At 40.5% G+C, this 25,730-nt stretch overlaps 1 protein-coding gene across 1 annotated transcript; it reads right to left on the bottom strand.

Annotated features, from left to right (window-relative positions):
- Window positions 1-1,436: 1,436 nt before the first annotated feature.
- Window positions 1,437-2,120, bottom strand: LOC145982175 (uncharacterized). The gene has a single exon (XM_083115742.1). It carries the CDS (start codon window positions 2,118-2,120, stop codon window positions 1,437-1,439), a length of 684 nt encoding a protein of 227 aa, XP_082971868.1.
- Window positions 2,121-25,730: the final 23,610 nt, after the last annotated feature.

The following is a 25,730-nucleotide window of genomic DNA, read 5'->3' as shown; positions in this document are numbered from 1 at the left end:
TTCTCCTGGTTGACTGAGTTTGTGAGAGGTACCATCTAAAATTTTCTGTTTGAAGACTAGCAAGTCCTTTCTGGCTAACTCTAAACATGTTGTACAATTTGTTAAGAGCAGTCAGGGCTCTCTTAATTTCAGCCATCTGCCGACAGCTGTGGACAAGAGATAACTGAAAAGATGGTTTCTGCAATGGACGAAGAGTAAGTTATGAGAATATTCCCTTAATTTTGCCTGCACGCCATTTGCTTTATTTGAAAATTTAGTCCAACCATCGAATGATGAAGCAGTTACGTTTTTAGTATCCAATCCAGCTTGTGTAGTTCACCTCTTAATATTTTGGTAATATTTTCAGCCTTGGTGGATTCCAAAGGCACTGCAGATAAAAATGTCTCTTCAACCTGGTGCAGATCATTTCTAGACGATATGTGGCGAACACAAATGCATTTCACACTAGTTGACGTCTGTGTATTCGTCTTCCATTATGGCGTTCGGAAGTTAATTCTGTAAAAGCTCCTTCGAATGATTGGAGAAAGTCTGTTGTCGTGGTTGACGACAACCGGTGAGCATTTTGTTAACTGGCTTGAATTTTCTTAGCAAGCTGACCACTACCATCAACAAACACAGCTGTAGACACCAAATGCAGCCAGTTACTCTTGTGTGTGGAATTTCTGATATAAACACACAATAACTTAATTTTAAAAGATCTTTTACTATATTAGTTTCCTATTGATTTTGTTAATTTCCAAAGCGTATGATTTGAGACATTCACTCGAGCTGATTTAGATGTGGATGCGGCAACAGACAGCATCTTCTTTCTTTTACGAAGATAGGAACTCTTAGAGCCATACGATTGGTCATGTACGTACAGCAATTATGGACTGAATGAGTTACTTAGGTTCTTCATGAAATATTTGACATTTTTTATCGAATATTCAGTCGGTAAATTTTATGTTGGTACTTTACCTAGTCGTGCCATAAGTTCTGTCCCCCATTCCAATAGGTGTAAATAACACAAAATGTTGTAGTACACTAAATCCTTTATTGCCAAGTATACATTAGTGACACAGGAACGAAACAAAACATAGTCTATTCAAAGTGGCCTCCTTTGGCCTGCACACACATCTTCAATCGTTGAGGCCACGCGTCAATCATGACACGCACCACATCTTTGGGTATGGAAGCGGCTGCTTTCACTAAATCGGCATTAGGCGACTCAATATTGCGGTGAGATTTCTTGCAGGCCTTCTCCTCTAAGTAGTCTCAAAGGTGGTAGTCCAGTGGGTTGAGATCCGGGCTTCCAGAGGGCCAACCCTCTGCGGCTATCAAGTTGGGATCATTGTTGGCCAACCACTGCTGGTTCATCTTCGCCCTGTGTGCTGGCGTGGAGTCTTCCTGGAATGTCCAATCTTCACCAGAAAAGAGAGTGTGATTCAATGGTTTAACTACCTTCTCCAAAACATCGTTCTGGAAATTACAGCCTTGGTCGTGACTCCCTGTTCGCAAAAGTGCAGGTGGGTGACACCGTCGTACGACACGCCCCACCAAACCATGACTGAAGCTGGGTGGTGGCCTCGTTGGACCCTAGGAAGTGTGTCGGCAGCTTCCCGAGAACTGTGGGCATAAATCCTGTCATTTTGCCGGTTGAATTTTTCTTGAACGGTGAATTTTTTTTCATCGGTGAAAAGGATTCGCCTGTGTTTCCCGTACGCGTACCGCTGGAGTAACCTCTTGGCTCTTGTGGTTCGTATCTTCTTCAGAGCAGGTGTCAGCCATTGTCCTGTGGTTCTTCTGTAAGCCCCAAGTTTAAGGTCCTCTTTGATGATGCGGGACATCGTCCTCTTCAGTATATCCATCTCCCGTGCCATAAGTTTCTGTTTTCGAAGAGGATTTCGACGAATTAGAGCAGCTACGGCTTTCACAGCTGCTGGCGTCCGTGAAGTGCGCGGACGGCCACTTCTAGCTCTGTCATCGATAGAGGAGATGTCGTTGAACCGGTTGATGCACCGATACACAATTTTTTGCGTAATTTGTAATGGCTTTAGAAGATTGAAAATCTCCACCGGTGACTTGTTCCACTTATGCAACGCGATCACAGCGATCCGATTCTCCTTGCTGCCCCACTCCATGTTAACTGGACAAGTGAACGCCACAAACTAGGGACTGGTTTACGGTACAGGATGCGCACGACCTATTGTAAACACAGCTGATCGCGGATGTCAGTCGAATGGGCCGTGTGGAGCTCGTGCACTTAGGGACAGAACTTATGGCTCGACTGGGTATAAGCATCCATTAGTTATATACAGGGTGTCGCAAAACTCTTTCAACAACGCTTGGGTGCTTGAATTTCAGTCTACCCATTATTTGTCTTGGTCAGTTTATAAATACTGTCAATGCTTCTTACAACATCGCAAGTATCATTAATGTTTTGGATTTTGCTCAGGCAAGCCTCCCACGTTGTTGTTTTCAAGTCGTCTCTCTTAACGAGGAAAGCTAGTGGCAACCCTGCCACGCGCCCCTGGTAGTTATGTCAGAGCAAGCGTTTGCTGTGTTGGGTTGCATACGTACAGGATATATTTTAAGCGCTTGTAGCGTAGAAACTAAGCGCTTTCGAGGTAAACTTTATAGGGAAAAGTTACTTGTTTTTATATCTTCCAGCACCCAAGCGTTGTTGAAAGAGTTTTGCGACACCCTGTATATATATATATATATATTACACTGTTTTCCTACTTACCACTTACGGTTTCTTTCTGTCTTTGGTTTCATTCTCGCCTTGAAAATCGGGGTGTAAGGGGTACCTTCCACGTAGGCGCCCAAAAGTCAACCTCACTTCCACGTAGTGCACCCTGGACTAAAGACTAACGAGGCTCTGGCGACTGGCCCCATGGCCAGTATAATTTTGTTTGTGTTGTTCTGTATTTTGTCCTTATTTGTGCTGAGTGTTCTTTGCAGCCTCGGCTTTTAATAACAGTCAGAACATTTTAATCTTTTATGAGTTTAATTAAGCAACATTAGAGTTGTTACGTGTAACGGTAAGGGGCTGGACCCCGTATAGTGTGACGGGTGCAAAATAGCCTTAGTGCTGACGCACCCAAACATTTTAAAATCAAATCAAATCAAATCGCCTTGAAAATCTTTTATTGTTCAACCACTTCTGCATGAATGTTTCAGCCATAGTCACCACAACACACGAACTAAGATTCTACACTAAGACTGACCCAAGACATGTGCTCTTCTCTTTTCTGTCACTTCAAACTCGCCCACCTCCCACAAGTTAAAAAAAAATCGAAAATTATTGTTGGTAACCATAATGAAGGTGCGAGGTGAAGTCACAATAAGGAGTCATACCTTAAACCTACTGGTGGAAGTGTGCTAAGGACGTGCTGATCGGCTCCGGAGAAGATTGTAAAATTCTGCTGGACATCGGGCTGCTGGCTGATTCTTATCTCCACACAAGGAAGAGGTAGTGTCAACGTTCAGGACTGACGTGTGCAAGTGCAACTTCAACGTTAATTAACAGAAAATACTGGAATAATTATCTGACGCTCGTCGCAAGCCATAACCACTGTGCTTCACGCGTACCAACCCAAGATGTCTCGTTCTGTGGCCAAGGAACTCGGCGACCGGCTGGAAAGCTTCGAAAAGCAGGTGCGTGGCGAGCTGGACAGTTTCAAACTAAAAATTGATAATGAAACACAGTCAAGAAGCGGGGACCTAAGTGCTACGTACGATTCCGAAGGAATGAAGAAACTCAAAGACGAGCTGAGTAAATTGGAGGCACGGTTGGAGGAAAGTTTCAAAGTGCAAAAGGAAGACTTCCATTATTTATTGGATAGGATAGAATCCCAAGAAGATAGGCTGGACGATTTGGAACAGTATTCAAGGCGTGAGTGTCTCCTTATTCACGGAGTGTAGGAGAACGTCCAGGAGAACGTGGAGGAGAAGGTCCTGGACTTATTCCGAAATAAGATGCACGTCGACATCAAGAGTGACCAGATCGCGAGGTGCCATCGTTTGGGAAAACCAAACCGTAGCATGGCCGAGGCCGTGCAGGAAGGAAAACGCTGCACTATTGTTAAATTCGCAACCTACAAAACCAGGCACTCCGTGTGGTCGGCGAAGAAACAGCTAAAAGAAGCTGGGTCGCGAATCTACATCACCGAATCGCTGACTCCAGTGCGACAGGAGATGCTGCGGGCGGCGAAAGAGAAGTTCGGTCGCCGCGCGTGCTACACGGAAGACGGCAGGATCGTGGTGCGCACCGCTACCGGGCGGAAACTCACTATTACAAGGATGAAGGAACTATCCCGATTGGCCCCTGAGCCTTACCCCTCAAAAGACTAGACCCATAAACAAGACTGCTCGTACTCCTTAGCCACTTTAACATTAGTAACCGGTTTACATTGAAATACTTTTAATATTTCTTTTATTTTTATCATTCTATATCTTTTTATTATTATTATTATTACTAGTTTTTTTTCCTCCCACAAACTTAAGTGTATAATCAAAGTGTATATCCGTGATGACCATCCTCATTTTATTTCTTAGTTATATGTATTATGAACGTGTGTTTGAAATCGTTTCCCTATTATGTCCATTGTGTGTGTCTTGCGTGTCAACCATATCCCTTTATGCGAATGTTTATGTTTCTCTGCGTGTGATTATGATTACGTGTGCAAGTGATTATTTCATACAGTTTTCTTTGAGTGATGTTTTAGCGTCAAATATACCTGTGATTCACGAACATCCAAGACTTCACAAGAAGGCAACATGTAAGTACCCGAATTTCCTTATGTCTTTCTTCTCCCAATTTGCACCAACATTCATATTTGAAATAATGCTAAAATACGCTATGACGTTATGGAAGGGAAGGTTCGACTTCCCTCAAGCTCGCAACAAATGGTACCCCTGTCTTTGTTTTCTCCCTGATGTCGACTCCACCGCCTGAAATTCCTGCAACTGACGGTTTCCTCCCTCCCGGTCATCGCCCCCCAAGGCCACCCTCCCTGACCCTCGCTCAAGCGAACGTCAGGTCCTTGTCGTCACCAAAATTAGAGGAGTTGGCGACCACGGTGCTCGAGTCGGCTTTCGATATCTTCCTGGTCACCGAGAGCTGGTCTTTCCGCGAAGCCCTCGCCTCGACCTTCACCATACCGGGTTACGCAGCAATAAAAAAGGATAGAACAACAAAGGGTGGGGGTGGCCTAATCTTGTATTACCGTAAAGACCTAAATGTCAAGATCATTCCCTCTTTCAATGAAATTGACGACGAAGTCGAAATGATTAGCGTAACTGTGAAGATCCAGCATCTAACTCTGGGAATAATTGGTGTGTACAAAGCCCCTAATATATCGTATACAAAATTATAGCGCCTAGAAACGACGATCTCGGAAGTTTTTCCACTCGTTCACAAATTACTTATTTTAGGCGACGTAAACGCAGATTTCCTTTCTCCCCATAAACCAGAAACAGTATATTTACAATCAATAATCGACTCTTTCGGCATGGTTCAGATCATTAACCGACCAACCAGAATAACGGCAACCACCCAATCACTCCTCGATGTGGTAATAACGGATGACCCAGATCTTGTACGCTCATTTAACGTAACCGCTCCCGTCGGAACGTCCGACCACTGTCTAGTAAACGCGACACTTGCCATCGAAAAACCAAAATTAATTAAACAGTTTATCAAATCTCGAAACTTCTCTACCCTCGACAAAGAGATATTCGATAGGGATGCTGCAACAGTTGAATGGATGCAAATTGATAGCTTCGACAACATCGATGATAAAGTACACTTCGTTACTCAAAACGTAATAAAACTCTCCGTGGATATCCGAAAATACAAAACTGCTCATGAAACTCCGTGACAATGAGTAGGTGGAACCGTACGTTCTGGCGACGCCCTTTGACCTACTTTTTATTTTACGACGTTTTACGCACTAAACTAACCTACAATGAGAGAAAAATGGACAGAAAAAGCTCTGGCATCACTTTTTAAGCTATTTTTTACCTCCTGCAAATTTTGCTCTTATGCTAACTCGCCCTTTGACCTACTTTTGAAATGACTTACGACATTTTCCTATAAGGCTGCCTCCTCATACTGTAAGGTCCCCCTCAGTGTAATCTACTACGACCTGCTAATAGGCTTCTGCTCTCAGCGTAATCCGTTTTTTACGCACTAAACTAACCTACAATGAGAGAAAAATGGAGAGAAGAAGCTCTGGCATCACACTTTTTAAGCTATTTTTTTACCTCCTGCAAATTTTGCTCTCGCCCTTTGACCTACTTTTGAAATGACTTACGATATTTTTCTATAAGGCTGCTGTCTTCTCTTACTGTAAGCTCCCTCAGTGTAATCTACCACGACCTTGCTCTCAGCGTAATCTGCCACGATGTTTTGTTTTTAAAACTCATGTGTGATCTTCTACGATGTGTGTGTGTGTGTGTGATAATCAAAATTATTTTTGTTAAGGAAATCCCTGGCCCCCCAAAAAAAGAAAAAATCCCGCCAGGGGTGCGTGGTGCAGTGATATAACTTAACCTATTATTTTTTTATTTACGCACCGAACTAACTTATATTGGACTCTGTTTGTTTTAATATTTCAGTCGAGAATAATAGAGTGTCAAAAATTCGAGATATTTGCAATTTAAAACTTGGAAAATATTTTCGGAAAATTTTTGGTTCCATGACGACCTATGTTTATTTTGATATGGGTGGACAGAGGACACCGAGACTCGACCGACGCACTAAACCCGACCTTTCTCCGACTATTCGTTCAAAAGTTACGAGTGATCAAAAGTTTTGGGAGGTGGGCTAACTTCTTACCCCTTGGCCCCAGGACCACCAAAACTTGGTACACGTATTCTCCACCTCCAAAATCGACAGGGGGGTTAGCTTCGCTACCGGGATGGGGGTGTTTTTCGAGTTATTTTTTCGATAACTCTTACCATTTTCGAGATATTTGCAAATTTAAGATTTTTTAGCACAGGACTTGGAAAATTTTCGGAATATTTTTTTTTTTGGTTCCATGACAACCTACGCCAATTTTGTTATGAGAGGACAGAGGACACCGAGACGATGCTAACGCAAGAAATCCCAGCTCTCTATGATTATTTTTTCGAAAGTTACGAGTGTTCAAAAACATTTTTGGCAATTGGCCCACCCTTGACCTCCAAGAACCTCCGAAAACTTGGTACACGTACTCTGTATCACCAAACTCGACAAGAGGGTCAACGGGGAGGATTTTTGCACTATCTCTTACTGTTTTCGAGACATTTTGCAATTTAACGCTGGACTTGGAAAATTTTCGACAGATGGGGGTCAAATTTGGTTCCATGACGACCTATGTTTATTTTGGTATGGGTGGACAGAGGACACCGAGACTCGACCGACACACTAAACCCGACCTCTCTACGACTATTTGTTTAAAAGTTACGAGTGATCAAAAGTTTTGGATGGTAGTGGGCTAACTTCTTACCCCTTGACCCCAGGACCACCAAAACTTGGTATACGTATTCTACACCTCCAAAATCGACAGGGGGCATCTAACGATGCCGTATGGGGGTGTTTTTCGATATATTTTTTCGATAACTCTTATCATTTTCGAGATATTTGCAATTTTAAGATTTTTTTAACGCTGTGGACTTGGAAAAAGTTTTCGGAAAATTTTTGGTTCCATGACGACCTATGTTTATTTTGGTATGGGAGGACAGAGGACACCTAGACGATGCTAACGCAAGAAATCCCAGCTCTCTATGATCATCCTTTCGAAAGTTACGAGCGATGAAAAAAATAATTTGGCAATTGGCCCACCCTTGACCCAGGACCTCTAAAAACTTTGTACACGTACTCTGCATCACCAATATCGACAAAAGGGTCAACGGGGAGGATTTTTACACTATCTCTCACTGTTTTTCGAGACATTAGCAATTTAACGCTGGACTTGGAAAATTTTTCGACAGAGGGGTCAAATTTGGTTCCATGACAACCTATGTTTATTTTGTTATAAGATCAAAAAGGACACCGAGACTCGACCGACACACTAAACCCGACCTCTCTACGACTATTCGTTCAAAAGTTACGAGTGATCAAAAAGTTTTTGGGAGGGGGTGGGCTAACTTCTTACCCCTTGACCCCAGGACCACCAAAACTTGGTATACGTATTCTATACCTCCAAAATCGACAGGGGGCATCTAACGATGCCGTATGGGGGTGTTTTTCGATATATTTTTTCGATAACTCTTATCATTTTCGAGATATTTGCAATTTTAAGATTTTTTTAACGCTGTGGACTTGGAAAAAGTTTTCGGAAAATTTTTGGTTCCATGACGACCTATGTTTATTTTGGTATGGGAGGACAGAGGACACCTAGACGATGCTAACGCAAGAAATCCCAGCTCTCTATGATCATCCTTTCGAAAGTTACGAGCGATGAAAAAAATATTTTGGCAATTGGCCCACCCTTGACCCAGGACCTCTAAAAACTTTGTACACGTACTCTGCATCACCAATATCGACAAAAGGGTCAACGGGGAGGATTTTTACACTATCTCTCACTGTTTTTCGAGACATTAGCAATTTAACGCTGGACTTGGAAAATTTTTCGACAGAGGGGTCAAATTTGGTTCCATGACAACCTATGTTTATTTTGTTAGAAGATCAAAAAGAACACCGAGACTCGACCGACACACTAAACCCCGACCTCTCTACGCGTACTCTACGTCACCAAAAAAAAATCGACAAGGGGGAGATTTTTCGATAACTCTCTCACTGTTTCCAATGTACTTAGGTTTTTTGATAGACGACAACGACGGAGTCATCAATTAGTAAACATCTGTGAACTCGGTGAACAAGTCAACTTTTTTTTTCAGTACGTCAATATTTTTTTTCTTATTTCTTAGTGAATGGGTTATGGATGACTTGCAACGACGAAGGCCTTCTAGCAACACGTACTTAGCTTATGCCTCTTCCACCGAACATTCAACACAAGAGGGCTGTGTTAAATATACAGAACAGCGATAACAAGTGTTTCCTTTGGTGTATATTGGCTGCACTGCATCCTGTTTATTGCAAAAATAATCCACAGTGGGTTGGACATTACAAACAATACGAGTCCGAGTTTTGAAAGTGTAATGTCTGGCATCGAATACCCGATGACCATTTCTGATACATCAAAATTCGAAACACGAGCACGAGATGCAGAAGAAAAACGCTTAATCATCAACGTGTATTCCTATACGTTGGATAAACATGTCGTGCATCCCGTCAGGATAAGCGATGTCGACGATGATGATGCTCGTGTGATTAATCTTCTTCTAATTTCAAACGACAGTGTTCACCATTACTGTCTCAGGAATGTTATGCTCTTCCCCTTTTCTCTATAAAAAAGAGAGATTTGTGTTGATTGTTTGGTTAAAAAGAATTTCCTAATTATTTGTTTTTGTCACATGAATTGTTTGCATTTCAAACATTCCTAAGTGTTTGCGTAAAGATTGATGCATTAACCTGTTAAGAATGTCACATTAATAATACCGGCTCGGAAATGTCATGTCCTCTTCCTCTATAGAAGGTCATATAAATGTGCTAATTGGTTGGTTAAGGGGGATTTTTTGATTAGTAAATTGAGGTTATAAATACGTACGTATAAAGGTTTTGCTAATATGGAATGCTAAAGCTTAGTACTTGGCTCCCTCAGAGATTCGAATTCTATTAGGTTAAACAGCATAGAAATTTCACAGCAAGAATTCTCATATTTACTGACGATATTCTTAACAACCTGTGTTTTGATTCCACTACAAAAACTGTATACAAAATATGCAGTCCCTAGAATGAGATGGATGAGGCTTATGAACCTCGACCTATACAGTTGTACAATCTGGCAATGAATAGATGTTGTTTTTTATTAAGCATAGCAGAGTGTTTTCGCTTATTTTAATATCAGGCAACAATGTTAGAAAGTGGCCCCAAGAATAAAATTTAAAATCACTAATGTGATATGAACTTTTTTTTTTTTTACTTGTGTGTATTTGAATATGAAAGTGAGGTACTTTGAATAAATGAGGGGGACAATCACAAGTAAGCTTACAATGGTATTGGGAGGTGTCACGAGTTCAAACTTCAGACGATTCCTGCTAATCTGCTAAGGCGATATCAGTACGAAAATTTGTAAAAAAGAAGAGGCTAATGGCAACGATGAGGATGAATAATGATAATTATGACGAAATTGATGTGTGGCACTTAGAAAACAAAACTTCAAAGTGTATTGCACCAACAGCTACAATTGTCCCCCTCTCCCCAAAATACAAGGCAGTCAATAGAGGTGTATATTTGTTGGTTTACGAGTCTGAGGGCTTAAGTTAGTATGTTTATTATAGCTATACATATTAAAAAAAAGAAATGACCTGAGCAATAAAATATAACAATACTGATCCTGACCTTTGTCGGATGACGTAGTGGTAATGTTGTTGCAATCCCACTTCTGATGGTGTATAGACTTAAATATTTCCATAACATGAAATACTGTTAATGGGAATATGTTGTTTCTAATATTCTATATAGAAAGCAGATAACAAGAAAAAGAAGAAAAGAAATGTTGCAGGTAGATACGGAGCCTCAACCCAAACACATATATGATCGGACAGGATGTCAATAATGCATTCATAACTAACATGTGATTATTCAAAAATTGAAATAGTACAGTGGGAAACAACTAACTAACTAACTCTCTATGTTTTTTTTAAACCGGCACGAATGAGAAAGGAATAAAGGAGATTTTTACAGGAATCTTGTTGGGAAACCTGATGGTAAAGGACCAAAACGAACATGGAGATGAATCTAAAAGAAATCTGTAAAGATTGGAATAGAATATATATAAATTTTGCTCAGGATAAGTACAAATTGAACTGTAACCATGAATTTTCAGAATCAAGAGTGCTAGAGAATTAATTAATTAATTAATATTTAATATAATGAAGGTAGTAATATAGTATTCTTATTGAGAAGAGAATTTCTACAAAACTTATTTTTCCTCGTATGTTTACTAATAGCAGTTACATTAGTCAAACATGTCAAAGATTAATCACACGAGCATCATCATCGTCGACATCGCTTATCCTGACGGGATGCACGACATGTTTATCCAACGAATAGGAATACACGTTGATGATTAAGCGTTTTTCTTCTGCATCTCGTGCTCGTGTTTCGAATTTTGATGTATCAGAAATGGTCATCGGGTATTCGATGCCAGACATTACACTTTCAAAACTCGGACTCGTATTGTTTGTAATGTCCAACCCACTGTGGATTATTTTTGCAATAAACAGGATGCAGTGCAGCCAATATACACCAAAGGAAACACTTGTTATCGCTGTTCTGTATATTTAACACAGCCCTCTTGTGTTGAATGTTCGGTGGAAGAGGCATAAGCTAAGTACGTGTTGCTAGAAGGCCTTCGTCGTTGCAAGTCATCCATAACCCATTCACTAAGAAATAAGAAAAAAAATATTGACGTACTGAAAAAAAAAGTTGACTTGTTCACCGAGTTCACAGATGTTTACTAATTGATGACTCCGTCGTTGTCGTCTATCAAAAAACCTAAGTACATTGGAAACAGTGAGAGAGTTATCGAAAAATCTCCCCCTTGTCGATTTTTTTTTGGTGACGTAGAGTACGCGTAGAGAGGTCGGGGTTTAGTGTGTCGGTCGAGTCTCGGTGTTCTTTTTGATCTTCTAACAAAATAAACATAGGTTGTCATGGAACCAAATTTGACCCCTCTGTCGAAAAATTTTCCAAGTCCAGCGTTAAATTGCAAATATCTCGAAAAAAAAAACAGTGAGAGAGAGATAGCGCAAAAATCCTCCCCGTTGACCCTTTTGTCTATATTGGTGATGCAGAGTACGTGTACAAAGTTTTTTTTAGAGGTCCTGGGTCAAGGGTGGGCCAATTGCCAAAATATTTTTTTTTCATTGCTCGTAACTTTTTTCGAAAGGATGATCATAGAGAGAGCTGGGATTTCTTGCGTTAGCATCGTCTAGGTGTCCTCTGTCCTCTCATAACAAAATTGGCGTAGGTTGTCATGGAACAAAAAAAAAAAAAATGTTCCAAGTCCTGTGTTAAAAAATCTTAAATTTGCAAATATCTCGAAAATGGTAAGAGTTATCGAAAAAATATATCGAAAAACACCCCCATACGGCATCGTTAGATGCCCCCTGTCGATTTTGGAGGTATAGAATACGTATACCAAGTTTTGGTGGTCCTGGGGTCAAGGGGTAAGAAGTTAGCCCACCCCCTCCCAAAAACTTTTTGATCACTCGTAACTTTTGAACGAATAGCCGTAGATCTGGAAGAAGTGTGCAAAGATATGGAAGTAAGAATCGACAATCTCATAAAAATGTTTTCATGTATAATCGGGAAAAAAGAAAAATCTGCGGCATTCGGGGATTTCGTCGAAAATATAAAACGTGGGCAGTATGTACCTTCCCATCTATCTCTTCGAGTGTGCTTTGAATTGATGGAGTTATTTCAAGGTGTCAGACAGCAGAAAGAAGAGGAGAAAATGGGGGACGAGGAGAAAGGAATGGAGAAGAGAATGGTGGAGCTTTTGAAAAAGAGAAAATTGAACAGCTAGAACTAACATTACTAATACACTAACACACTGTTCAATTTTCTGCGGTTGCATGCGAAGAGATAGATGGAAGTATATTGATTTGTTGCAATACAATTATTCACCTGTAGAGTTTCATTATGTGTAACAATTTCTGTGTATATATTTTGTAAACTGATGATCGGCACTATTGATTTGTTGCAACACTGATATTATATAATTACTCACCTGTAGAGTTTCATTACGTGTAAAAATTTCTGTGTATATATTTTGTAAACTGATGATCGACACCAATAAAGGTTGCGATGTGTAAATATGAACTTATTATTTGACAAAATGAAATTAATATAAGGTACTTACATCGTCCCCGTTCTCCATTCTGATTCTTCGTTAACAATTTCAAAGTGTGAAATGATCGTAGAGAAACATATGCAGCTGCCGCAAACACAGATTCCAGTATCATATCGCCTTTCAAGTTAGTAAGTTGATTGCTGAATCTGGCTAATTGGTATATCCGGTAAACTCTGATTGCAGTATCATATCAAATTGGTGTCAACACTTGCGAGATGAACTCACTGCTGGCTAATTGGCATATCCGGGAAATTTGGATCGCAGTATCATATCAAGTTGGTGTCAACAGTTGTGAGATATCTAATTGCTGCATGTGGTTAATTGCTTGGCAGACTCTGATAGAAAAATAATAAGGGTCTAATTAAATATACAGCTCTCTGACAGCCCTGTCGAGAAATGTTGAGATAAACTGTTCTAATATAAAGTTCCTTCTTTCTGTTTCCCAATGTAATGTTATGAACCGATCGGCAGGAAAAGTCCACTTTATGCACAGCAAAGCTAATCGGGATCGGACCTACAGTTTTAAAGTGGGACCCGAATTTCTATAAACTTTCACAGGGAAATGCACAGTAAGGCTAATCGGGATCGGACCTACAGTTTGAAAGTGGGATCCGAACTTCTATAAGCTTTCACAGGGAATATATATATAAGTATAACATATATATAATATATATGATATATATAATTTTTGAACTTGACCTCGATCTTTGACCTTAACTTTCGACCTTGACCTTAACCTTTAACCTTGGCCTTAACCTTTGATCTTGGATTGTCCTTGACCTTTGACCTGACCTTGAAAATTTCAAATTCGAATATCTCGGCTTCTAATTGAGGTAGAGGGATAATTCAAACGCTATTTTACTCAGAAAAAAATGCTCTTTCAGATGAACCAGGTTTCATCCTCCGCCAGTTTTCTATTTTCTTTATTTACGGTCGGAGACTTTTGATGTTACAATCAAATGAAAGGTCTTGCCGTGCAGATTCCGAATATGCAATCACTTCCGGTCTAGCTGAATTAGGACCGGCAGGACGACTGTTTAAATTTTATTTCCGGTCGGAGATCTTTGATGTTACATTCAGATGAAAGGGCTTGCGGTGCAGATTACGAATATGTCATAACTTCCGGTCTAGCTCAATTAGGACCGGCAGGACGACTGTTTAAATTTTTTGCATTTATATAAGTAGTTATGCACCCCTGTTGAGTCGAGTAGTTATGCACCCATGTTGGGTACGATATTTCAAATTTGAATATCTCGGCCCCTAATCGAGATAGAAGGATGATTGATAGGTTGTTGCACTCGGAGTGAAGTCCTCTTTCCGGTGAACCAGGTTTCATTGTTCTAGGACCAGCGGTTTCCTACTTTCTTTATTTTCAATCGTAGACCCCCCTTCCGACACTCTAATGAAAGGTCTCGACGTGCAGATTACGAAATTGTCATCACTTCCGGTCTAGCTCAATTAGGAGCCGAGCTATTTCCTTATCTACGTCCTTCTTCCTTTGTCGATAGATAAACATTTCACACGTTCCTTCGTTAAGAATTTATCTACATCCTGTTTCCTCTGTTTACAGATAAACAAGAAAACCGTTACATAGTGATATCAACGAGGAAAACATGTGGTGAAGACTGTTAATCATTTCCGGGATAACCACATAGGGTCAGTAGAACCGTTAGGATCGGAGATAACTGTTGCGTCATGTTTGCGTATATAAAGAACGGCGTTCTCTCCACAAAACAGTCTTCGTGAAATAATCATTGTACGATCATGGACGTACAGTTATCCGCTGACGATCTGTTAGTGCTATATCGTGACGGATATTACACAACATCTGCACAATTACGGGAAGTGTTGGCGATTATTGCGCAGAAAATCATCGCGGGAGAAAGTATCTCTTTGGTCGAGGAATATGACCACTTATTACGGACAGTGACAACATCCGCACCCGATCTTTCAGGAGGAGGATGGACAGATATTCCCGAAGAGTCCCCAGGCCCCCCATCGAGACCTGATCCTGTATCCCGAGTCACCAAGGAGACGCAGGCATCCGACACAGGAACTAACACTGCATCCAGATCACACCCGGAGCCTTTGCCAGGACCGTCATGGAGACCGGACCCCCCAGCAGAACAGCCATCAAATGGGAAAGTTAAGAAAAGAAAACGTGCCTCAGTGTCTCGTGAACAGATAGGGAATATAATATTACACAACATTCAAGAACGCGAATATCCTAAATTCCGTTCCAAGGGACGACGTGTTGAATTCAGTTTCTCACACCCGCCAGAAAATGTCGATCCTCACACTTGGATTCGCGAAGGTGTTGAAAATCTTCTCACCTACGTTAAAAAAGGCAGCAAGGATGAAGACAAAATAGGTTTAACTTTGTCTAACATATCTGACCCAACTGTGAAAGATATTTACATCGGGTGGCATAGATGTGATCAGTTGCATAGTGATATGGTGTGGAACATTATGTACAAAATACTACAAAGTGCAAAAACGTTCACTGCTACAGATCGCATAATTTTACGAGCAGACCATGTCAATATACCTGTTGGAGATGGGGGTAATCGAACATATTGTTTACCTAATTATATGTTAAGCACTCAAAAAAGAAGTATCGTCGGTGTGCCGAATAGAAAAAAACCACTCTGTTTAGCTGAAGCTCTGGTCATAGGGAAAGCCCATGCTGATAAAGACCCGTCCTATACTCAATATAGAAGAAACAGAAATCTTCTTAAACCTGTTTTCGAACTGATGCGAAAAGCAGATGTAGATCTGACAGACAATACGTGTACTGGAAGTGGAATTCCGGAACTGAGAAAATTTCAGCAAGTTCTCCCTGAATATAAGATTATTGTATACAACAATCTTCGTGATGTTAAAGATGTTTTGTTTGAAGGACTGGTTGAAAACGCTTCCAAGTTTATATACCTTCTCTATGATAATACCAGACAGCATTATGATGTAATAGTGAACCGTGTTGGAGCATTTGCGGCAAAACAAGAATGTCGCGGGTGTAACGAACTCATATTTCAAAAAGCTCATAACCATCTGTGTAAACAATTGTGTTGTATGTGCCGTTCAACTCCACCGTGTGTACCTGAACAGGGGGTTCGCAGAATATGCCAGACATGTCACAGAATTTTCAAAAATGAAAACTGCTTCACGAATCACGTTTCTACACCATTCCGAAACGGTACAGTCTGTAGTGAAATACAACAGTGTCCCCGATGTTTCAGAATTATTCTAACTCACAATACATATGAAAAAGTGCATAAATGTAACATGAAGTACTGTACTGTATGTAACTGTGTGAAGCCTATCAATCATTTCTGTCACATGGCTATACCGAAACCTAAATTGAATTCAAAATTTCTCTATATATTTTACGATTTTGAATGTTATACAGATATTCCTTACTCTGAGAAAGAAAAAACTTTTCTGCATGTTCCGAATCTTATTGTAGTGCAGACAGCCTGTCACGCATGTTACAAAAAAGAGGATTTAACGGTTCCATGTTCTGTCTGTGGAACAAGAGAGTTTGTATTCTGGGATGATCCTGTAGACACATTTCTGTCCTATCTCGAATTGCAACATAAGTTTACCAACATAACCATCTGTGCACACAATGCACGAGGTTATGATTGCACATTTCTATTAAGGAGAATGTTGGAAAGAGAAATGAAACCTCGTGTCATCTTAGATGGAACCAAAATCATTAGTATGACATACCAAAATCTTCATTTTGTGGACAGTCTCAACTACGTTCAGACAAATCTTGCAGGATTTTCCAAACTTTTTGGTTTGCCTGTGCAGAAAGGATATTATCCGCATTTGTGGAACACCTACAAGAATAGAAATTACATAGGGCCGATGCCTCCTCCTTCTGCATACGGATATGAATATATGAAAACAGTTGAAGATCAACACCGTTTTATGTCTTGGTATGACATTGAATGCAATAAGAATATACCTTTCAACAACAAAAACCAACTTCTCCAATACTGCATCAAGGATATTGTCTTGTTGAGACAAGGATGTTTGAAGTTAAGACAGAATTTTCTAGATATATGCAAAATAGATATTTTCAAGGATTGCATCACAATAGCATCTGCCTGTTCCCTGATTTACAGAGGGAAATTTATGCCGGCTAATACTATAGGGATAATTCCTAAAGGAGGTTACCATCATGCAGATCAGATGTCCAAGTTTGCATTGAAATGGTTAACCTACGTTGAAGAACAGAATCATGTAATACTTCTTCACGGTGGACGTACTCGTGAAAAATATGTCATAGGAGGACGTTACAGAGTGGACGGATATCACGAGGAGACGCAGACAGTGTATGAGGCGCTTGGATGCTACTGGCATGGTTGTCAACGCTGCATATCAATTAACAGGGATATGTATCCGAAAAATGACGATGAAGATGAAACCGATCAGGATAGTAACAGTCAGAAACATAGTGACATGTTGAACACTGCAGCCTTCAGATACGAAACAACATGCCGTAAACTTGCTGCTTTACGTTCGGAAGGATACCATGTCGTCACAATGTGGGAATGCGATTTCAACAAAATATTGAAAGCAGATCCATGAGTGCTTCCGAAACAGAAAATGCCCTCACAAAAAACTGCGGGGTCGTGAATTATCTTCTCCATTCACTCTTTTCCCAATGTACAGTGACTCTCAACGGCATTGCTGTAACAACCGCCGATAACAATTACGCATATAAAGCGATCTTCGAAGCAGCTATCAATTACGGAAGCGATGCCGCAAACACGCATCTCACGAATGCCTTATGGTATTTGGACACACCTGAACATCAAGATAAAATCACTGCCGACAACACAGGTTTCACCACAAGAAAAAAAATTTTCCAGTATGTTCCGACGATCGGAAATCCTACGGAAGTGACAGCCGTGGTCGACCTTATGGGAAAACTTCACATAGATTTCTTCCACCAATCTAAATACCTGCTCAACGGTGTTGAAGTACGCATCGATCTAGCTAGATCACGTGACGCTTTTTACATCTGGGGAGACCAGATATCACCTACAGTAAGAATAAAAATTTTAAAGGCTGTTCTCGAAATAAATCACATCATTCCTACTCCTACCACCAGTTTGGCCATAGACAGAGCACTCACTTACGCTCCTGCTCATTATCCGTTCACCAGAAGCGTCACCAAAGCTTATTCTTACGTCGCCGGAACGCAACAGATTTCGATCGATAATGCTTTTCAAGGTCCTTTTCCGAATGTTGTTCTTTTTGCTATGGTATCCACCGCCAGCTTTCTCGGAGACAGTAAGAAAAATCCGTTCGACTTTAGAAGTTTTAACCTATCTTCTTTCCATCTTGTGAAAAATGGAGAACTCGTACCTTCCGAACCTTTACAAATCACTACAGGAGGAAACAGCGGATTGATAACACGTGCCTATCAAACTCTATTTTCCGGTACAGGCATTCACTACGCCAATTACGGACACCAGATCACACGGAAAATGTTCGAGAACGGATTCTTTTTCCTGATTTACGACATAACGCCAGACTCTTCAGGAAACGACACGCACACCAGTCTCCAGGAACAAGGCATCATCGGAGCCGAGATGCAGTTTTCTCCTCAGCTGTCGGAAAATATAACATGCCTTTTGTATGCTGAATTTGAATCTGCAGTAGATATACCTAAAGATAGAAGTGTCATCCTCCATCAGTGAGACCGAATTTTCCATAAATATGTGTGCCTGTGTTTCTGACTCACAGTGTTACCGAAATAGCTCTTATGTAAACATTATACTGCTTGTGATGGAAAAACCCACCAAAGTGATAACCCGTACTATTAACCATAGTAGTGTTTCTTCGAAAGTGACAACTTCAAAACCTGTGAACATACAATTGTTTCCCGAACTATTTGACAACAGCCCCGGAAGCATAGAAATGACCAAAAACAGACACATTATTATACATTATTGAAAACATAAGCAGCATGAACACGTCGCAGATCAGACAGATTCTATCTCGAAACTGTTCCACCAGAAACATTTTTTACGGTGTTTACCCGAGAGATCTTTTACCTCGGACGTTTCCTAAGCCGGCCTTGGTCATTGCAAACACTGACAAGTCCGACTCCCGGGGTACACACTGGGTGGCCTTCTATTTCGACAAAAACAATGTGGCCGAGTATTTCGATTCATACGGATTTCATCCTTTCTATCAAGAATTCGTAACTTTCCTGAACAGTCATTCCTCGGTCTGGACTTACAACAGCATTCCCTTACAGGGGATATTGGCCACAACATGCGGTCATTACTGTTGCGTGTATGCTTATTACAAAGCACGTCACGTTACAACCAAGGATTTCATCCAGACATTTCCACCAGGTATCAGTAAAGATGGATATATCCTGCACCGTTTTCGTCAGATCTTCAAATGGTTACCACATTCCAAGTGTCCCAGAAGGGAACAAACGTGTTGTTCTATCCACACGATCCAGGCTCGTGTCATGAAGAAATCTATTTAAAATGTGTGCTGCGTATCTTTCTCTCAGTGCCATCGAGACAGTTCTAGTGAACACATCATGGAACCTCCTGCTGTTTCTATAATGGAGAAACACGACAAACTTGTGACGCGCATGACTAATCAGGATGATGTTTCCAAACGTAAACCTCGAAAACGTGTGCAACCCATTAAATTAGAAACCCTTACTATCAAGAACGAGGCGGCTGACGAAGGAATGGATGTGACTACGGACTGTGATTTCATAAAAAGACGTAGGGAAATTGGTTTTTCCACAGACAAAATCGAGTGTCCTAAACTACATGACGTAGATGCATGTTTAGATCTCTATCTTGCAAACACATATTTTCTGAACAAGGAAAAGAACAAATACGTAGCCATAGGATTCGAAAAGGAATCCCCTTTCAATTTGGTGTGGGAGTTTTCGCAACAGGGGAGATCACCCGTACGCATCCATTCTAAACAGATTAGAGAACTGTGTGCTTCAAAATCTGACTTACTGAATTACGTCGACACTGGTCGACGATTCAATTATTTGGTTACTGGAAATATCACCGTTAGTGGTGTAAATTTTTTCGGGAAACGTTGCATCTCGATGTATCAACATCATTCACCGGATGCTTTCATTTTCACAGCCTCTGAACTACATTTATTTATGTGTAATCTTTTCAGACCTCTGCAAAAATTAAAGAACGAACGTTATCATAAATTACAACCCGAAATGGAGGCTTTTGTATATTGTATAAAAAAGAATATGGTTTCAGAAAAAAAAGAAGTACCCGATGTATTGAACTATTTTTATGTACTTTGGTACAACGAACTGATGATTGAAATATATCTTGAGAACAATCTTGGACACACATTGGTATTGTTAATAAAATCTGTTATATTTGCTGTTGTAAACTATCCATTGTATTTCATATTGTAAATAAACCATTGTTACTTTTATGTATTATGTAAAATTACCATTATCGATGTCCATATGTAAATATATTTCACATCGTGATCGAATCATATTGTTAACCTATATCTACAATTATAAATAAAAAATTTGTAAATGTTCAAAAAATCTTTTATTTCTTGTATTTATTACAATAGAAACTGTACATCTTCCAGACATTTTCAACTGCACAATTTTTTTTCACGTTCTCACATTTACTATGTTCTCTGCATTTTCCTGCAGTCTTTTTCACACTATCCAACTTTGGACATTCAAGTTCTTCGATGTTGCGCACAGATATTTTACCCATACGTTTTTCTCCAAGTAATTTTTCCAACCATTTAATTTTCTCCATACCTTTGACGTACACTTCCTGATTCACAAGCATAAAATATAAAACGTCTCCTAATTTCTCATACGGTAGCCACCCATCTCCCCAGTTCAGACCGTGTTTGTTGGTACGGAGCCAGTAATTCACCCGGCGATACTTTTCACTCAACAAGTGAAAACCATATGGAGATTTCACTAAACAGTCAAATGCGCTGTCGAAAGGAAATTTTAAAATGCCTACTTCTTTCCACACAAATTCTCCTCCTGCTCCGCGAAGACCTTGAATGTCCAAAAAACAGGCATCCATTTTGTTCAACAGGTGAAAACAGTTAAGGTATCTTCAATGCTGCCCCGGCATACGGCACACTTGTCCAATTGAGAGGCACAGAGACCACAGGCTACAAAATGTCGACACGGAAGAATTACCACACTGCAAGAGTTTTCAAAACATATTTTACAGAGTAGCACAGAATCCACACTCTGATTATCGGATGTTTTTTCAGTAGTTTCCACACTGTCGCAATATTTGCAACTTTTCGAATCACTGTGTAACGCTGCAACACTCTGTATGTAACTACAGGCTGGTATTGCCCGGTAATGTTCTAGAATTGGGCAATCTTGGGATGTCCAATCACACACTCCGTACCCACAATGGAAACATATTACCCTATCACTGAATCCTGAATAATAAAAACCTGCAGTGACTAATTCTTCAGCAGTCTGACGTAATCCTATTGGCCACTTTCTGTAAGTCTTGTATCTCGCATTCACCGACATATAATCGGTGGTAAAAGGACCGCCTGCTATCAGACGAGTATGGTAAGTATACACTCTCATATGTCGAACAAAAAAAACTCGTCTGATACTGTAGGTATCGGGTATGAAGGTTCAGCCAGAATATTCTCAAAATCAGATACTGTAGGTGAAGGGGTCCTCGGTATCGGCGATAAAGGTTCAGCCAGAATATCCTCAGGATCGTCGGGGAACAGCCGTCTGCGAAAATCGAAACCTTCGGGAGAAACAACAGGGAAACAAGGATGACCTTCTAAGTTAAGTAACAATGGACGATCACAGCCAGAACACCACACGGAATTTCTGTCTGCCAACAAAAAAAGCCACTCTTTCACTCTCTTCTTCAAAGCTTCGCCCAACTCTTCCTTCCTGCGACGTAGTTCGCAGATACACCCGTGACTCGGAAATCCTGTTCTCTCGTCACCTCTTCTTTTCCTCTCTTCTATCTCCTTCAAAGTCTCGCAGCGACGGTGAAGTCTTTTTCCTGAGCCGATGACCACGTGACATCCACACCAGGGAGATTCAGGTATCGCTACATACATAAACGGGAAATAACTCAGCAACCGATCCAGGGCCGTTCGATCGCTGTCCAGATCGCCGCAAGACCGAACAAGTTCCCAGAACTCTTCGTAGCTGATCTCGTAGAAATTCACACCATTATCAGACAAACGTGTACCGCTTACATCCATCCTCACATGATACTATTATCCTCCATCCTTTCTATTTATACCCTTTTCCCTCCTACGTCACCATTTCCGTTAAACAGACTTCAAACTACAAGGCTACGCCCAAAACATGTTCGGGCATGTTCACACAGAACCGTTACACCACCCAGAAATTGCAAATTCATCCAAACCTACGCCCAAAACATGTTCGGACATGTTCTATTCAGACAGAAAACCGTTACACCCATTTCCAGGAATCTCAGACTCATCAACGGTCTCAAAACGGGAGAATTTCAGACTCATCAACGCCATCTGTTTTCAAACACCGGAAACACGTACTCCAATTTATATATGACGTCACACGCCAAAATAGCGTAACAAAAACAAAATGGCGTCACAGGAATTAAAACAATTCATAATAATAATATAATAATATTTAAATTAATAATAATTTAATAATATAATCTGGTCACGTGACTTCCATTTTGTGACGTCACAGTCACGTGACTCCCAGAAATTGCAAATTCATCCAAACCTACGCCCAAAACATGTTCGGACATGTTCTATTCAGACAGAAAAACCGTTACACCCATTTCCAGGAATCTCAGACTTATCAACGGTCTCAAACGGGAAACGCCCCCCAAAAATAGCCACCTATCTCATCAACACCGGAAACCCTTATCAAGTCCTCATTAACAACAGAAAACACTTCCCGTAATCTCAAACTTATCAAACCCCCAAACCGAAAACGCCTCCCGGACCGGAAACACTTATCACTCTCCTCATTAACAACAAGGAAGTCCATATCATTAAGCCCCGCCCACTTTTTCCAACAGCCAATCAAAACGCTCAAAACCCCCACCCTTGCTTGCCCACACGGCTTGGTCATCAATTGATCTTTGATCGATCTTTTCCAATCAATTGATTTATCGACTTCAACGGGGGTACATAACTACTTGCATGTGGTACAAACGAACAATGCTATACTTTTTTTCAACAAAAGACTTTTGTGATGCACACAATATCCTGTGGGGGACAAATAACAATGAACGGGCGTTGACAGTTCCACCCATGCATGTATTGTCGATCATTTTTCCTCGACCTCTATATTCCACGCCCCGTCAGGGTGTTGTATGTGAAACGGGCGATCCCCCCAGCACAAAACTCAACCATGCCTGAAAACAAAGCATCCACTTGTTTCGTGCTTGTGATTCCATAAAAATTTCCACGTGCAGCAATGCAGCTTGTGAATCACTCCAATATGCGGGCACGGAACAAAAAAAATGGGTGAGGTTTCGAAGCCACGATGAACGTTCAAACACACCTGTCGTTGTTTTCAAAATTGCATTATTGTATGATGTCAGTTTTTGGAAATGCTTTGCAATATATTTTGCACGTTACGTGAAAACAATAATTTCACCTCGGACGAAACAAATTATTTCTCGCTGTGCAAGCTCCGGGATGGCAGCTAACGTTTGAGTTGATGCTCTCAAACAAATCGAAAATTAATTTCAATTTTTCCAAACCAACTATCGAATGACATTCGGTAATTTCGAATTCGCGCAAATGCTTCTGGGTCGGTTCGTAAAATAGTTTGGTCCGTGATGAAAATATTACATTGAGCGATGAAACACAATTTCTCCACAGGGACGGGAAAGGTTTTACCGAGCGTCGCTATCCACGCGAACATTGGAAATTGCCTGAATGCCTTGGGGGCTTTGCATAGGATTATCGATTTTCGTTTTAGAAAATAATCTATGTAAGATTCTAGCATTGAGAACGAACAACGTTGATTGAATTTTTGACAACATTCGCAGTACAAATCCAAATTGGTGATGATTTCGCCGCCGTCGCGCACCCTGGCGAGGTTATATAGGGGCCAGGGATCCTTAAAAAAAAAAACAATTATTATTATTATTGTTATTTGTTTGTTTTGCGTCACAATACGGAAAAAATAATGAGAGGCATACGCGCGTGTGTGGCACATCGTTTCCCCCGAGAGAGAGAGAGGTTTACAAAGGTCACGATATATATATATATAAACATTTGGTCCCGGACTTGGAAAAAAATTACGATAAGGTGCATTCATCCTTCAAGGATGAGAAAGTGAATTTACTCATCACGGCTTTTCTGCGCCGTGAAACATCGTCAGCGCAATAAATGAGGCGCGGAACGTGGAGAGAAAGTGAGATTTTGAGGTTTCGATGCGATTTTCTGAGGGGTCGAAAAATCAGGGTTGGCCTTGAACATACAATTACTATCTACTGTTTTCCTTCTGCATCTCGTGCTCGTGTTTCGAATTTTGATATATCAGAAATGGTCACCGGGTATTCGATGCCAGTCATTACATTTTCCAGTTCAGGTTCATGCTGCTTGTAATGATAAACCTGTTCTGGATTATTTGACCAATGAATCGGGTGAAGTTCCGCCAACACACACCAAAGGAAACACTTGTTATCGCTGTTCTGTATATTTAACACAGCCCTCTTGTGTTGAATGTTCGGTGGAAGAGGAACGTAGCTGGAAGCGCGAAGAGGCGAGAATCGGTTTACGTAAACGGTTAACGTGTGAGGACTTCCACACAGAGACCATCCCGACCCTTTAGCCTCGAAATCGTCGTGTTTCTTAACCAGCTCATTTGAAAGATCGGAATAAAATTCGTCCAAATTATCGACGTCCACCAAATGAAGAGCCTGGTTTTTTGCTCGATGATAAAAGACTCTTGTTGTACCGTCGACTTTTTCGTATTCGGAAAATAGATCAACGTATACTTTTATGGAATTATTTTCCAATTTATTTTTTAGAATATTTATCACGGATGTTTTCGTTTCACGCAAGAAACTAAGAATGTCGCAGCCTGGTTCCGAAGTAAAAGAGAAATCCTGAATATGACGGTTGAATGCAGATCTAATCGGTTTGCGTTCATTAGATAATTTAACTTGTTTGGAAGTGGAAGCTTCCGTTTCTGGATCATCGATTTTTCTTTTCAATGTTCCTTGTTTGGTCGATGGTTTGCAAATTTTCAGGTGTTTACTTAAATTTGTAATGCTGATCATCTTTCCGCATCGAGCACAAGGCTTAGAAGGTAACGAACGATTAATTCTCGAACCTGTTTCGCTACATCTTGCCCTGTGCCTGCTAATATTAGTTTTAGATATTAATTTTTCGCAAGTAACACATTCGATCAAACTGGTGGATTCCATTATGCTTTCTCAGATCACACAAACCAAAAAAAAATAATTTCCAGGTATGTTATTTTATATGGAATTTCTCGGGGTGATTACAAAACTCAAAAATTCAATGTACTGTGAATACAATTTTCAGGTATGTTATTTTATGTAGAATTTCTTGGGGTGATTACAAAACTCAAAAAGAAATTCAATCTATACTGTGAATAGAATTTCAGGTATGTTATTTTATATAGAATTTCTCGGGGGAATACAAAAATCAGATCGTCACGAGCATCGTGTGGCCCACGGCGAAGGCTTACTTGGAGTTCGTGGAAAGGCACGCGACTCAATTCGATCTGGGGAGGAA

The sequence above is a fragment of the Lepisma saccharinum genome (genome assembly GCF_977018435.1).
Source record: "Lepisma saccharinum chromosome 12 unlocalized genomic scaffold, izLepSacc3.1 SUPER_12_unloc_1, whole genome shotgun sequence".
Lineage (NCBI taxonomy): Eukaryota > Metazoa > Arthropoda > Insecta > Zygentoma > Lepismatidae > Lepisma > Lepisma saccharinum.
This window is presented reverse-complemented; position numbering and strand designations above follow the sequence as displayed.